This window comes from Erigeron canadensis, chromosome 2 (assembly GCF_010389155.1).
Source record: "Erigeron canadensis isolate Cc75 chromosome 2, C_canadensis_v1, whole genome shotgun sequence".
In the NCBI taxonomy this organism is placed as follows: domain Eukaryota; kingdom Viridiplantae; phylum Streptophyta; class Magnoliopsida; order Asterales; family Asteraceae; genus Erigeron; species Erigeron canadensis.
The window spans coordinates 43,751,428-43,768,187 of record NC_057762.1 but is presented as its reverse complement, the minus strand read 5'-3'; the positions used below and the strand labels follow the sequence as shown (position 1 = coordinate 43,768,187).

Below are 16,760 nucleotides of genomic sequence, written 5' to 3'. Positions count from 1 at the left end.
TACTAATATGTCCTTAGTACTTGTAATATTGTGTGAAGAGTTTAAATGGCACCAATCGAGATGAAAAGTGAATGGTGTAGCAATGCTGGCAATGTGACCACCGTTAATGGCTAGCACGCCCAGCAATGCGATCATTAAAAGCTCAAGGGGTTGAATCGTCAATACAAATAGCGACAATGCTATGATCAAGGGTGCTTAATAGTTAATAACCAGGTGCATTAGAAACTATCAGTTAAAGCGTACAGAATTTAGACTCACGGAACTATCCTAAACTGAGTAACTTTTAGAAACTGGTAAAACACAATAAGAATAGATTTGGATACGAATGAATATACACAAAGATACAAGCTCTTTAGTACTTTTTTTACCTCCAAATTCTTGAGTCCTTGCAAAAGGATATACTTGATCATCTAGACTATTGGACATTGAGCTACAGATACATGCACAACGGAAGCTATCAAAACAATTTGGGATTTCAGTTTTCAAAATTGAATTCCAATCTGACCTCTTTTCATACTAAGCGCGGACAGCTTCAACGATTCTTGAAAAGTAAAATTGTGTGGTAGTGAGACCCCTCTTTCTTATTTTCCAGCCAACCTTTTGCAGTGCTCGTTCTATATCAGCTTCTGAGTGAAGATATGCTCTTGTTGCCTTTGAGGGTCCTGGGAAAAGCTCTCCAATTCTCTTGAGCAGATCATAATAGAATGTTTTGGGTGCAAAACTGAGTATCAATCGGTTTTCAGCAAGAGATGCCAAGTGTGCAATCATACCATCGGCCTTGCTTTGCGGATAGTGTATCAGTACATCTAGACACACAACAGTATCATACTTCCCATTTAAGCTTTCTAGATCACTCACTTCAAACTTTGGCATCTGAAAATCGTCTTTGCCCTGTAGTTCTTCCTTTGCCTGCAGAAATTTCATACATGATCACTTGGATGTTCTAATCTCAAGCAAGGCAATAGACTATGTCAAACTATGCTAGTATCCTCTAATGCTTTCTCTGTGTTTCAGTTAATTTGCAGTGGTTTAGTCTTTAGTCGATTGAGAAGGAGTTTAATCACCGGTAATTTCCAATATTCATATAAATGAAAACAAATTAGTTTCGGATAACAATTAATGACATGGACTGGGAACATACATCATTTGCAACAATTTTTCTACCCTTTCGGAAATAAAGCAAATAATGAAACACTATCAAATACAGTAACAACTATGTAGCTAATGAGAACAAGCATCATCCTTGACAACTTCCTAACTATACAAATTTTAAAACGACTAAGTTCATATATACTAATATCTTCCATTTGCCCATTGGTTATGCTTGTAGAAGATTTCCATAACTATGGAAAACATGCATTCCTAAAACTATGAAAGCTTTCGCCTAGTTAGGGGGTGTTTGGGATTGCTTATTTGCGTTTCTGCTTTGCTTACAAAAAAATGTTTATTTCTATAAATATAAGCAGCTTCTAATCTGCTTAAAAAACAAGTAATAAGCTGAAAAGAGAAGCACTCCCAAACACCTCTTTACCACACAATCAATAATTGTAAAAACATTGATAACCAGCAGCACTACAAGTTATGCCCCAACATAAATATCTGGAAGACAATGTCGACGTTTTTCCTCCATAAACCACATTATCAAGGGCCTTATTTCGCTCAATTATACTAAAAAATTTTTTGAAAAACTATCTTCCTTAGTGTTATTTTTGGTCTATGACTTTTGCCCCCATTAATTTTCTTAGTGTTAATTCTAGAGACCCTAACTTTCAGCCCCTAATAAAAACTTCAAGATCCGCCAATCCTAACCTTTACGATATATCAATTATATGGCAACAATTTATTAAAACTGATAACATTATCCAATATTTTCGAAAACTAAAAAAAGGGGAATTGAATTGTAGTATACCTTAGTTTGAGCTTCAGAAACCATAGAAGAAGAAATATCACTAGCAAAAACAACCGCCCCTTCTTTAGCCAACGGAATCGACAACAGACCGGTCCCACATCCAGCATCACAGACAGTCACACCTTTCAAACTACCCTCATCCGTCAACATTTTCATCACACTTTCAACTGTTTTAGCATGACCTATACGTATATCCAACTGTACTTTATTTACATCATCTGTATCTCCATATATTTTCTTCCATCTTTGAAACCCATCATTTGTGAAATACTCTCTCACCACTTCTTTATCTCCCCCGCCGACTTCTTCAGCTTGTAACTGGCGCCGTTTTTCTGGGTCGGAAAGGGAGATTGCGGCGGCTATTGCGGCTACTGATGTTGTGCTTATGACAGCCAATGTTGTTGTGTCTAGTGATGTGTCTGCTAATGCGGTTACTGTTGTGGGTCTTCGAGTAGTGGTGGTGGGTAAGTTGTATAATTTGGAAGAGTGGTACGAAGAATTGGTGGTTCTGAAACACAGATTTTGAGAGAATAGTGTGGATGAGAAGGCCATTTGTTTTTTCGAGTGAGAATTTGAGTATTGGTGGGTGTTTGTGTGTGTTTTTTGGGTGTGGGTTTTGATAAGAGAAATCTATCGCAAAGGATAGGATATGCCAAGTGGTATGTATGGGTATTGGACTATTGGGTGCTTTACTCGAGTCAAATTTATTCCAAGTTCATAAATCAATTGAAATAATGCTATCACATTTATAAAAAAGAAAAATAATGCATTCTTTAGAAAAAATTAAACTATTCATATTTATTTTAAGAACGAGTTCATAATTCACGATTTCTTGATACCACCCGTAAGAAAAACTCTCAAATATATTAGTGAAAAAATCTCAAACCTAATACTCTAATTTTTTTTATAAACAAGCTGTTTTGAGCATCGGTTAAATCTTTATCAACTAGCAAAAATAACTTAATTGGTGGAGCATAATCAGGGTACCAAGCAGTACATAGCTAACCATTGCAATATACGAGCATGATACCCGCGTAACGCGGTGACGAGCCGGCGATGACGGTAGTATGATGGTGGCGATAGATTGTGACGGTGGTGGCGGCATCAATTGGTGTAGGTAAAGGTATGTGATTTAAAGGGAGGTTAGTAAATATATTTTATAATATAATGGACTAATGATGTAATTTAATATTAAGGGTTGTTGGTGATTTAATTTATTAAGGGTATTTTGGTCAATTCGCATGTCCCATTTTTTGTAAACTTTCAACATGAGCTTATTAAAATTATATAATGGTACGAGCATGGTACCCGCGTAATGCGGCGGCAATGACATAGTTGTGATGTGGTGGTGTCGGCGTCAAGTGGTGTTGGTAATTGATACAAATATATTTGATTTTTAGAGATAGTGAATATCTTTTAAAATATTATAGAGTGGTTGTGTAAGTTAATTAATTAAGGGTAAATTTTACATGTCCCAAAATTATAAACTTTTCAACATTGGGGTACAATTTTTATATATTAATATAGAATTATAGAAGTATAGATAGATATGTACCTAGTAAAAATAAATATCGTATCATATTCAAACTAATCAACAAGTAATATCACACATAATTTATATATAATGCGTATTGTAGTTTTTTCTTTATTGTCAAACGACAATCTTAATCTTAATATAACTATAAGACAGTTGAACTAATGACTTGTTAACCAATTAATCGCTCAATTGTATCAAATTGACTCTCGCTTATGTCATCATTTAAATTAACTATAAATTAGAAATCCTAATAATCATTATCCAAGTATATATATTATTATATTGGTATTTATATTAATTTGTAGAAAAAGTCTCATTAATATACACTTTTTTTGTTTTTCATCAATAATTTACACTTTTTAACCCTAAATACTTGAATTATATTTATTTTTAGCCATCAATTTGAGTAGTTTTTCTTAAACTTTTTAAAAACGTTACAAAAAGTATTTTTATTTAATTTTTTAAAGTTACAATTGTCACTCAAATCAAAAGTCCTAATTGTTATCAAACAATATGAAAACAATCATAATTTTTATCTAATTATCATTGGACAGTGGTTGAAAATAAACATATTCATGTTATGGGTCGTATCATGATCAAACACGTATACTTGAATGTCAAATACGGGATCACAAATATGTTTATATTTTAATTCATAATAATCTTTCATAATAATATCACATTATGAGTACAATTGGTTTCAAAAAATTATATAATAGGGAAATTATTGTAGCATGTGCCTTATGGAATGACTATTACAAACATCTCATCAATGTGTATCAGTTAATAATGACTGTGACGAACATATGGTTATTGTACTACAACTTGTAAAGTATATCACTTAGAACCGTATATCTTCTAAATTATAAGTTTTTATGAATTAAATGTATGAAGATCTAATATTGATAATATCGTAAACCATGTATCCAGTGTCGAACACGAGTCTAAAATCTAGTATAAATTATAAAACTATAGAGTATAAATACATTAACACATATTTATTTCCTTTGAGCATTATCTTTTAAAGGATGATAATGTTATTTATTACATATAAATGCATAGTTTTTTTTAATGCCTGGACCTAAACTAATTATTATACCAAGATATACAATTCAATATTATATTGTGTATTTATTAAATAAAAAAAACTTGAACCATCAACTCTTTCACTACTTTCTCGCCAAAACTCCGGTTTGGCTTGACATGCAATCTGCATCGTCACCATAGAAAGTACGAATCCGATTAATTTTAATTCCATTGAAATTTGATATAAAACAAGTATTAAAGTAAAACAAATAAAATAATAAGTTTTTATTTACTAAATACAAATGTGCATTGTCAAAATCATCGTGCATCAACGTACATACTTGTGCTTCGTGAATCTTCAAGAATCAATTTTATCATGATCTAAAAGTCATGATTTATTTTACTTTAATATTTCTTTTACAATAACCAACTCCTTATTAAATATTTATAATCAATTTCTTCATCATTTTATTTTCTTTATTATTATTATATTTTAAAAAATGGTCAAATCAGTAATATACAGTATATAATATATAATACAATATAATACTCATTCCGTTTCATTTTAGTTGTTCACTGTTGACTTTCAAAATCTTTTTGTTTCAACTTTAACCATAAATATTTTTGTTTTTATTACATAATACTTGATAAAAGTTATATCATTAAAAAATCATTTAAAATCAAATTTATTTATATATTTTATATCAAGTGTTATAAAATATAAACAAACAAAATTTGCAGTCAAAGTTGAGACAAAAAAGACTTTGAAAGTCAACAGTCGACAACTAAAATGAGACGGAGGGAGTAAAAAGAATAACTCTTTAGACTACCCACATCAATAAACTCCATGTCTCCATCAACCCAATCTTTAATTAAAAATTAATTTCTCTCTCTTCCACCTATACAACCCAATCTCCCTTAATTTTTCACTTACATTCACAATCCAACTTAAACAATTTTTTATTATATATTGATATTAAAAGATATTTTTCAAATAACTCAGTTTTAAATAAAATTTACATCAAAATGTTCGTAAAAGAAAAACAAAAAATATCATGTTTTTATATTTCTATATCTATATAAGGTTACGAAATAAAAGATGCTAATGAAAAACTAATAGGAAGTAAAACTGTAATGTATAACAAATAATTGAAATAGTGTCAACCAATATTTTGATGCCATGTGTCTAGCAAGTCAGGCAAGATAGAAACAATTTGAGATTGTTTTGTAGGCCGGTTCGAAAGAGTTTAAGGCTAGATTCCTTTTTTTATTGATATAATAATAGGCAATCTCAATAAAAGATCACCGATAAAGATGGTCTTATATATGGAAATGTTGAAATTTGTGTAATATTTACACACAGTACCCTTTAAAATGTTTTTATCAACACTACCGACTTAACATTAATAATTAAATTACACTATCAATCATTTATCTTTCAAAATATCTTCGTTAACCCTTTACATCAATAACTTACAGTCTTACACCACTCGACACCGGTTTTGTCACTAACACTCGCCCCCATCATCATACCGTTATCGCAACAACTACCGCCGCATTGTACGGGTATCGTGTTAGTTAATAGTAATAAATATGACATATTAACACCCAGTCACTCACTTATAAAAAATTTATAACATTTGAGCAAGTCAAATCTTTAATATCTCAAGAACTTAAATGCCTTATGTCTTATATAATTTTGAAATAGATATATTTAATAAAATATATATTGACAATGTATCATCAATATTTTTATTTAAATGGTATATAATTTATTATTAAAATTAATTTAATTAATGTTGCTTCATAAAAACATCTGACTTAGTCATTATATATTATATACTATATTAATATCTATACTTCCTATATAAACAAACTATCTCTCTCCAAATTAAATACTCTATTTTTAAATTTCCTATTTTACCCTTTTAATTTACACTACCACCAAACACTTTAATCCTGAAATATCGAAAATACCCTTACGCCCAATTTGCCTCCCTTACCTTCCCATGAAGCTGCTCACATATTATACCAAAAAACACACCCATACATCCCCCGGAACAAAATACACACATACATCCCCTCAGAACCGTCTTCCTCTAAAACACATATAGCCACCGCCCCCCAAAATCTTCGTCGTTTCCGCTGTCTAAAACACACATAGCCATAGGTACGGTGATCCGGTAATCGAGCGGGTACCGCTAGTTAACCAGCGTTTTTTTCCTATGCCCCGCCGCATCGCGCAGGTACAAGGCTAGTCTATCTATATTTATAATCCCTTATAAAACAAAGTAGATTAAAACATTAAACTTTTTTATTATCCCCAAAATACCCCTAATTATTTTTTCAACACTTTTCATATTTTTTCCCCCTAATTCTAACTATATGTGTATCCATCCTTAAAACATATCTTAAATACTAAGCCTAAAACATATCTCCTTCTTGATCCTTTGCCCTCTCTCGCTAGCTCGGGCACCACCATCACCAAACCGCCGTTGTCAACATCATCGCCTCCGTATCACGTGGGCATACATCTAGTACTATATTAAAGGAGAGGGGAATGTTTGAATTTATTAGAGATGGACCTATGTGATACATTAGGTTATTTTAAAATGTTTTTATACCATCTTCACTACCACTATAAAAAAGCCCATTAAATTTCAAAAAACCAAAAAATTATGTATAAACTCTTTGTTCAATTACGTCGCATATGATCTTGTCACGTCTTATAAATACGATGCTAGTTTTTTTTTAAAAGCAAATTTTTTAGTTTATTACATATCAAATATTCTAAACACTTTTTAAGCTTAATATTGAACCTAAAAACAATAAATTAAGAGGCATAAATTTTTATCAATTAACGTAATCAGAAAAAATACGATGCTATTGCTAGTTCGTTAAAACGTGGCAGTGGATACAGGTCTATATATGAAGAAACCCCCGTGTCCGAGCAGGGGTCCATTATTGGATTTTTTTTGGAAAGGCAAGGGTCCATTATTGGATAACCAAAGTTTTATAACTGTCCAAATCCATCCATTTCTATCCATCTATCTTTACATCTCTACAGTGACTCACTTCCCACCCACATTGAATCATCACTTTTGGTCGTCGTCGTCGTCGTCGTCCTTTTCTTCATCACATAAATAATAATTATAATAAGTATAAATTCAAAAACCATATTCGATTTAGATACCATAATAATAATAACAATCCATCGTGAAACGCGATCATATCGTTATCAAAATATATATTATTCCAAGGACAAGACGACTTCTTGTTTGTCACATTTTACCTACCGCTGCTTTTTTAAATCTTAACCAACTGTCAAACTAAGCCTTTTTCTATTATTAATTTATTTACAACATTCGTGTTTTTGTTTGTTTGTTTGTTTTTGTATAATATACATGGTTTATCTATTATATATAGAGAGAGAGATAGAGTGATCAGTTAGAGTGCGTAACGATAAGAATGAGGAATAATGGAGTAGTGAGTGTAGCATTGTTGATAGTGTGTGTAACAAGTGTGTGTGTCGTGGAATCGAAATATATGATATATGAGACAGGAGCGGGTGTTGTAAAAGGGAAACTAAATGTTCATTTGGTAGCACATACGCATGATGATGTTGGTTGGTTAAAGACTGTTGATCAGTACTATGTTGGTTCCAATAATTCCATCCAGGTTACTACTTTCTACATCTCTATGTATTCATTTCATACTCTTTTATATGTATAGATTGTTTAGATATATTATGGTTTGTTTGTTAATTATTGGATTGTGATAATTGCAGGGAGCATGTGTTCAAAACGTGCTTGATTCTATGGTTCCAGCATTGTTGGCTGATAAGAATCGCAGATTTATATATGTTGAGCAGGTTAGTTATTTATCTTAAAAATACAAAACAAAATAAAAAATTTCTTTCTATGATTTATCATTTTGACTTTTTATGGTCAAACCTACACTCTCAGTGATTGACCTTTGACTTTTATTTTTTTGATTCTACAAAGATATGTGTTTCCAAGGGAATTAGTTGTTTTGATTATGTATTTCTTGATCAAATGTTTGCATAGAAGGGGAATGTAGGAGATGCCAACATTTTCCAATAAGGGTAACTATCTTAAAAAGGGCAAACTACATATAAATGTATACAACTTTACATGTTTTGCTATCCTGGTTAATTTAATATTTTCCTTTTAATACACCCAAATTTCAATTCCTTGATGTCGTATCTATCCGGAGCACTGGTAACGCGTTAGTTTTTGTTTTTTTGGCTTTCGTGACAGTCATATTAAGTTACCAGGTCATCAAAACTGGCATTGTGTCATTGGTTACAAGTTTTTATAAGAGGTCATATGTATACATACAGTAGTTAAAACTTTCTGTCCCAATACATCAAAAAGTGACTTTGAAAGTCCAATGCATAAAACAGCAAAATGCGGGTCATCAAAACTGGCGGCGTGTCACAGGTTACAAGTTTTTATAAGATGTCATATATATGCATACCGTAGTTAAAGTTTTCTGTCCTTGATACATCAACAAGTGAAATTGAAAGTCCAATGCATAAAATAGCAAAATAGACAAAGTTGGATCCATAATACATTTTGGTAATTTCATATGTAGTTTGCCCTTTTGAGAAACGGTTAAAAAAGGGTGATTTCACCTAAATGGGTAATGAGCTTATGATATTTTTTCATAAAAAGTTAACGTAAGTTATCCTAATTTAAACATCTTGAAAAGTTAATTACCTTTATTAGACTGTTTCTTTAAAACTTAGTTGCCCTTTATTGTGCTCAAAGTAGACATTGGGAGTTATGGCACAAAACAGATCACTCCTTCCTATGAAATTTTCCCAAATTTATAAGTTGAATATATATGACTGAGGAACTATATGATTAATGTAGATGTTATGAATGTGCAGGCCTTTTTCCAGCGATGGTGGAGGGACCAGAGTGAGGCAACTAAAGCGATAGTCAAGCGGTTTGTTAGCTCGGGTCAACTTGAGTTGATGTAAGCAGACAAAACTGGTACTTAGTTAATGCTGATGTATAAATAAGATAGAAAGCTCTTTCATGTTGTGTTTGGTTATAACTTACGCTCTTTGTAATGGATCTATCTGTTAGTGAGTCATTTGTTTTTGTTGGGCAGAAATGGAGGTTGGTGCATGCATGATGAAGCAGCACCCCATTATATTGACATGATTGATCAAACAACATATGGTCATAGATTTATCAAGGATCAATTCAATGTAACTCCAAGAATTGGTTGGCAAATAGACCCCTTTGGTCATTCAGCGGTGCAGGCTTACCTGTTAGGGGCAGAGGTAACTTATTCTGTCCTATTAATCAGCTGCAAATATAAATATATTAATTTGAGTAAATCTTGCTACATCCCTTCAACTCATTTAAACTTCTCTATTTGTATGATTGATCAGGTTGGATTTGATTCTGTTTTCTTTGGGCGAATCGATTACCAAGACAGAGCTAAACGAAAAGGGAATAAGCATCTTGAAGTTATTTGGCGGGGATCCAAGAGTCTTGGCTCATCTTCACAGGTGAGTTTAAACTCGTTGTGTAACTAGTAGTCCCACATTGGTATGAAAAAAGTTTGAGGCCCTTATAAGCTCAAAGTTGAGGCCTACTAGTATCCTTTCACCATGTTTTTTACTTTTTAGTTTAATCGAAAGGATATACTGGTAGCCCATTGCTTTCGGTTTTTGGGGCATTACACGTTGTGCCTTTTCATTTGTTCTAGAATTGTTCATTAGATTCATTCAGATGCAGTAGTTCAAGATTTATTCTCATTGTCATGATTTCTTCTGAAGAATTACTATCTAACATGATTGTTCAATCTGTACAGATATTTGCAGGTGCTTTTCCTGAGAACTATGAGCCTCCGCCAGGTGGATTCTACTTTGAAGTCAATGATGATTCTCCAATCGTCCAGGTAACTTTCTAGTAATGATTTAAGATTTATGGATAAGTATTAAGACATGTAACATCACATCTCTTGTACTGAAGGATGACGTCACCTTGTTCGACTACAATGTCCAAGAGCGAGTTAATGATTTTGTGGCTGCAGCTTTGTCACAAGTGAGCAGCATACATGCTTTCAATTTCAAAAGCCTCCTATCAGTTTTCCTTAAAATGGTCCAAGAGGAGAATCTAACCAAAGATTTATTAAACATCATCTTATACTTCCAGGCAAACATTACTCGCACAAATCACGTAATGTGGACAATGGGGACGGACTTCAAATATCAGTATGCGGAGTCATGGTTTCGGAATATGGACAAGTTTATTCATTATGTCAATCAAGTTAGTTACTCCATAATCCTTTCTGATCTTCACATTAGTTTGTGTTATTTTCTTCGTTGTTTATTAGCATCAACAGTATTTTTTAAAAAAGTTTCGACTACCTATGGGTGCAGGATGGCCGGGTCAATGCTCTCTATTCGACACCATCTATATACACTGATGCCAAACATGCTGAAACCGACTCATGGCCTCTCAAAGAAGATGACTATTTTCCGTAAGTAATGATTTTGGTAACCCCACAATATATGATCACACTTTTTATTTTTTATTTTGCCAATATTCAATCATCACATATGCTCATTACTTGTTAGATATGCAAGCGACATAAATACCTACTGGACAGGTTACTTTACTAGTAGGCCAGGTCTCAAGGGCTATGTAAGAATGTTGAGTGGCTATTATCTGGTGGGTTACACAAGTTTGTAATGATTTAAGATTTAGGTATATTTTGAAATGCCGTGTCTAATTCTCATTCGATTACAAAAAATATCAGGCCGCAAGGCAATTGGAAGTACTGAAGGGAAGAAATAAAGCAGGGCCCACTACAGAGTATTTGGGTGATGCTTTAGGGATCGCTCAGCATCATGATGCTGTTAGTGGTACTTCTCAACAGCATGTGGCTAATGATTATGCAAAAAGACTCTCAATAGGGCATAAGGAGGTGTAGATTAGTTCTATGTTATGCAAGTTTACCTGTTAGTGTATTCATTATTACCCAAATAAAACTGATTAATATACTACTTCATTTCTGTTAGGCTGAAGTGGTGGTTGCGGAATCAATAGCTTGCATGCTATCACCAAAACCTGGATGTGCACAATCAGCAACCAATTTTCAACAGGTTCCCATGCAATATATGTGTATGTATATTCATTCAGATATATAATAGATTTGTGTATTTAATGATGTTTTTCTTCATCAATCTTCAGTGCCCACTTCTGAACATAAGCTATTGCCCTCCAACTGAAGCTGATCTATCATCTAGCAAAAAGTTGGTGAGTGAGATGTCTAACGTTTATAGCTTCATCATGTAGGAAATGCATAGAACTATCTGACATATTTTTGCATATGCATATTAAATTGATTTTATTGCTGTCATTTTTACTGCAGATGGTTGTAGTCTACAATTCCTTGGGGTGGAAGAGATCTGATGTTATAAGACTTCCAGTGAGTATTACATTAGGTTCCATGCGCTGTTTTCTTATTCTATATCAGTGAGCTATAAGGATTCTTTTAACTGACAATTAAAAAAGCCTCATATCAAACAAATTTGGTCATTCATTTTATTAATCTTACATTATACATACTTTTAATAGGTTGTGAGCGAAAATATTGCAGTCTATGACTCTAGCGGGAAACAAGTTGAATCTCAACTTCTCCCTGTAGTAAGTGAATCTATAGCCCTTAGAAACTACTACACCACTGCATATACGGGTAAATCACCAAGTACCACTCCCAAGTATACGCTTGCATTTACAGCATCTGTTCCACCTCTGGGTTTTAGCACATATGTCATTGAAAGTACAAAGAAGCCAGGTAAATTGACTAATCTTTTACATACGTTTAATCTATGACAATGCTGAATACTGTTTTATATATCGATTAAAATTACTACTGCAGATTCAAACTTTGTGAAAGATGCTTTCTACAAGCATACTGAAACAGGAAAAGATGGGATAGAAGTAGGGACAGGAAATTTGAAGTTAATTTATTCTGGTAGTGATGGAAAGCTTTCTCAGTATGTCAATAGCCGAAGCTCTGTAAGTACATGAATCTCTATTTTCCTTTCATCTTTTGTACATGAGACCTGCATTTTCTGGTAACTTTTAAAATGACTAAGTAAGGAAATACTTAGTTTTGATTATATGTTTTGTAGAAATCTGTAATGGACATGTTTGAAGTTATTTAAAAGTAGTCAATTAAAGTATTTTATATTGTTAATGTGCATCTAACCTATTTAATTTTGGATTATGAAAGATTGAAGCCTCTGTGAACGAAGCATATAGCTTTTACGCTGGCTTTGATGGCACTACTGGGGAGCAGGTAACTTTGCTATTATGTCACTGTTGTTATAAAATCAGGTTATATATATGATAGAGATGTTCCTCATGTTAACAAATGAATACTGAGCCATCAGAGTTTATTTTTTTATTTTACCTTTTTAGGCATCTGGAGCATATATTTTCCGCCCAAATGGTTCACAGCCTATTATTTCTCAGGAGAAGGTATAAAATTTCATCTTATCTACGTGTGCTAAAATTCATAGCCACTTCCAACTTTATATTATTCAATGAAACTGCAGAATATAACAGTTTTGAGGGGCTCAATATATGACGAAGTACACCAGAAAATAAATTCATGGATTTACCAGGTAATGAATTATTTGATATACATCCGTTGTTGATTATCTTTTTGAATATATTTATGTTTTTTTTTTTTTTTTGACATTTTCTGAGCTGTGTTTTGCATGCTTGAGCAGATCACTAGAGTGTACAAGAATAAGGAACACGCGGAAGTCGAATTCACTGTAAAGTTCTTCTTCCTTTACTTTTTTTTTATTGGGGCCATCTGTTTCACTTACAATTTGACCTTCAGGTGGGTCCTATACCTGTTCAAGATGGAGTTGGGAAAGAGATTGTAAGTAAGATCACAACCACCATAAAGAGCAATAAAACATTTTACTCGGATTCTAATGGTCGAGATTTCATCAAACGGGTATGCTGCAGTACTTCTATTTGATTCAACACACAGTAAATTAGAATATAATTTATGATTATATCTTAGTGCATATATACTGCTCCAAACAGTAAAACTCAAGTCGAGGTATGCTTCCTGAAAATACTCTTAGGTATCAATGAATGCATAATCATTTTTTTTTAATATTATGTTTGGCAGATTAGAGACTATAGAGCTGACTGGAATCTTGAAGTAAATCAACCTATCGCAGGAAATTATTATCCTGTAATTTTCTTTCATTGGCATATATGTGTCGACTAGGACTGCTCATGCATTAACTCAATTTGGATTACTTTTGTTAACAGCTCAAATTGGATTATTTTGCAGATCAATCTTGGAATTTACCTGAAAGATGATAAAAATGAGCTCTCAATCCTGGTTGATCGATCAGTTGGTGGATCTAGCATCATTGACGGGCAGTTGGAGTTGATGCTGCATAGGTAGTCTCTCCTTTCATTTTATATTTTTTGTCAAAATCTTTATCCTTGGTGATATCATTAACTCTGAAAGTTAAAAATTAAATAAATGAATCAGCCACAAACAAAAATATACTGTAATATGTAGAGGTTACAATATGGGCAGGTCGGGCAAGTTGTTTTTGTCAGTTACTGATAAATATTTTTCATGTCGAGATGCCCGAACACATGCACAATTTTTAATCGATACTTAACTTGTTGGACATGGTTAACGAATGTAGTTTGTTATAGCAATAGTCGGTTTTTTTGAATAAAGCAATACAGTGAACTTTATTGTATTAGAGTTACACTTCGGTGGTTTTAAACTCCCCTTATGCTTAGCAGCTAAACTGTTACATTTGACCCGGTGGAGATAAAACATAACCCACTTGACCCATTCAAAAGTAATTGGATTGAAATGGCCACTTCAAATGATATGGATAATCTCTTTTGTAGGAGATTGCTATATGATGATGGAAAAGGTGTGGCAGAGGCACTAAATGAATCAGTTTGTGTTGGTAACGACTGTAGAGGATTAGCTGTAAGCATTTCGTATTAGGTTCTTTATTAACTAATCATTTCTTATCAATGCAGAAAATATCAACACAATAGTGATGCAAATTTGCTAATAGCATTGCTAGTTTCTTATTTTAGGCATCTTGTTTGTTACAGGTTCAAGGGAAATACTACCTTAGACTTGATCTGCTTGGGGAGGGTGCCAAATGGCGCCGATCTTATGGTCAGGAGATTTACTCTCCACTTCTTTTGGCCTTCGCTGAACAGGTGACTTAAAAGTTTAGTGCTTCTTAAATATAGCATAAATGGTGGTTGTGTATGATTTGGGACATATTTACAGGATGGAAATAAAGGAACCAACCTTCAAGTTTCTCAATTTTCAGGAATGGATTCTGCCTACAGTCTTCCTGATAATGTGGCATTGCTAACACTTCAGGTAAGCTCTTATACCTAATAAGACACTTTTGAGTAATATTGTGGAGGTAACTACGCTTACTATCTCTTTATTTTCTTTCTTCAGGAGCTAAAGGGGGGAGAAGTTCTTCTCCGACTGGCACACTTATATGAGGTTCTTGCTCTTCTCTTCACATAGATTCGTTTAATTGTGCCAAGTTACAGAGTTGGCAAAATGGGTGGTTCGGACAGATTTATTGGGTGGTCATTCATTATGGGTCGGTCGTCCTGAAACACTTTCTCTTTTGAACAAAAGTAGTTATTGTATATAACTAGTGTGATAAGTATGATTATGGAAACCAAATTACTGCAAGAAGCTGACAATAATGATGAAACAGTTTAAAAGGTTGGATGCATAAAAATCACACTTTGGATGACTTCCGACTTGTTTGACTCATTTGACCCATTTGGGGGATTTCCTTTTTAGCCTTTTCTTTTTCAAAAATAGCTCTTTGACCCCTTGAGCATAAAAAAACCCATGCATAAGTAAATGGGATGAGATTGACATTAAGTTGTCCGATTCCCATGGGCTCATGATCTTCAAAATCATGTATTCCTTTCTCCTAGGGCTATTGACCCATAACGTGAAAACCTCAAATGATCTAAAATAATATAAGCCCAGTTTTTTGTTTGAGCCTCTATTCTGGCAATTATAGCATTCTTGTATCAAGGTGCTAGTGCTAGCAACTATACAGTGACAACAAGCTTTATCACCCACATGAACTTAAAAGTTTGATGTAGGTGTCGTTGCTTTAAGTTTCTATGTTCTATAATATTATAAATCTAATCCGGTATATGTTAATTTTGGTTCCAGACCGGAGAGGACAAGGATCTCTCAGTTATGACAAGTGTCGAGTTGAAGAAACTATTTGCTAAAAGGAAGGTAAAATTCAAAAGTGCAGCTCATTGTATATTTGCATTACCCATCATATAATTTGTTTAATTCTTTTCCTTTTTGACTTGTTTCTAACGAATCTTTCATTTGTGTTTTCTTTAAGATAATTAAAGTATTAGAAATGAGCTTATCCGCTAATCAAGGAAGAGAGGAAATGGAAAAGAAAAGATTGGTATGGAAAGTAGAAGGCACGAAGAATGATGAACCAACAACATTGAGGGGTGGACCTGTTGATCCTCAGAAACTGGTTGTGGAACTTGCTCCTATGGAGATACGTACCTTCATTGTCACTGTAGCTAAGACGCTTTCGCGGAGATTGGTCAGCTCGAATATTTTACGACAATGATTTGGTGTCCCCGAGCAACGTCCATCTTTTTGCTGGTATCTACATTTGTTCTTAGTGTATGACTATTCAAGTTAAATAATGCCATCTATCAGAGATGTTGGCTTTGTTCTTATCCATAATTATTTTGTTTCAAATAAGAATAAGAATAAGAATGTGCAAGTGAATCTAACATTCTAACCTGACCAAGACGTACTTATAAAGGGGTCTGTTTTGATAGATGAGATGATTCTCAAGTCCATTGGATCATGGAATCACGGGGATGTACTAGTTTCATGGACAATAGACTCTTTTTCTTAACCAACAAAATCAATTATTGTGAAAATAGGGTAATCAAGATTCGTTGAAATCAATTAAAGAAATAATATAATCGATATAACATAGTATATTGTAAGAAAAATATTACCGAGTATGTATTATAAATCAAGCGTTATTAGCAACTTAAAAGTTCCAAATATATGACACTCAGAATATTTTGATAACGTGATTACACATGACGTGTGTGAGTCGTACAAAACATTTTCACAAAATACAGTTAGTTTTTAATAAACACGAGAGCAAGTACCTGTGCGTTGCGGCGG

At 33.3% G+C, this 16,760-nt stretch overlaps 2 protein-coding genes across 2 annotated transcripts; one reads left to right on the top strand and one right to left on the bottom strand.

Annotated features, from left to right (window-relative positions):
- Positions 1-294: 294 nt before the first annotated feature.
- On the bottom strand, positions 295-2,559 carry LOC122588981 (magnesium protoporphyrin IX methyltransferase, chloroplastic-like). The gene is made up of 2 exons (XM_043761206.1): positions 1,910-2,559; positions 295-909 (listed from the first exon to the last, which is right to left on the bottom strand). Exons 1-2 carry the CDS (start codon positions 2,459-2,461, stop codon positions 517-519), a joined length of 945 nt encoding a protein of 314 aa, XP_043617141.1. The 5' UTR covers positions 2,462-2,559; the 3' UTR covers positions 295-516.
- A 5,279-nt stretch (positions 2,560-7,838) lies between these two features.
- Positions 7,839-16,398, top strand: LOC122590040 (probable alpha-mannosidase At5g13980). Its single transcript, XM_043762378.1, has 29 exons — positions 7,839-8,150; positions 8,260-8,343; positions 9,388-9,476; positions 9,615-9,789; positions 9,901-10,020; positions 10,326-10,412; positions 10,487-10,558; positions 10,670-10,783; positions 10,897-10,997; positions 11,095-11,188; positions 11,277-11,444; positions 11,539-11,622; positions 11,711-11,776; positions 11,892-11,948; positions 12,098-12,317; positions 12,402-12,541; positions 12,759-12,824; positions 12,947-13,006; positions 13,084-13,152; positions 13,261-13,308; positions 13,377-13,496; positions 13,677-13,742; positions 13,845-13,957; positions 14,429-14,513; positions 14,645-14,755; positions 14,829-14,924; positions 15,009-15,056; positions 15,756-15,824; positions 15,940-16,398. Exons 1-29 carry the CDS (start codon positions 7,941-7,943, stop codon positions 16,180-16,182), a joined length of 3,075 nt encoding a protein of 1,024 aa, XP_043618313.1. The 5' UTR covers positions 7,839-7,940; the 3' UTR covers positions 16,183-16,398.
- The last annotated feature ends 362 nt before the right edge of the window (positions 16,399-16,760 follow it).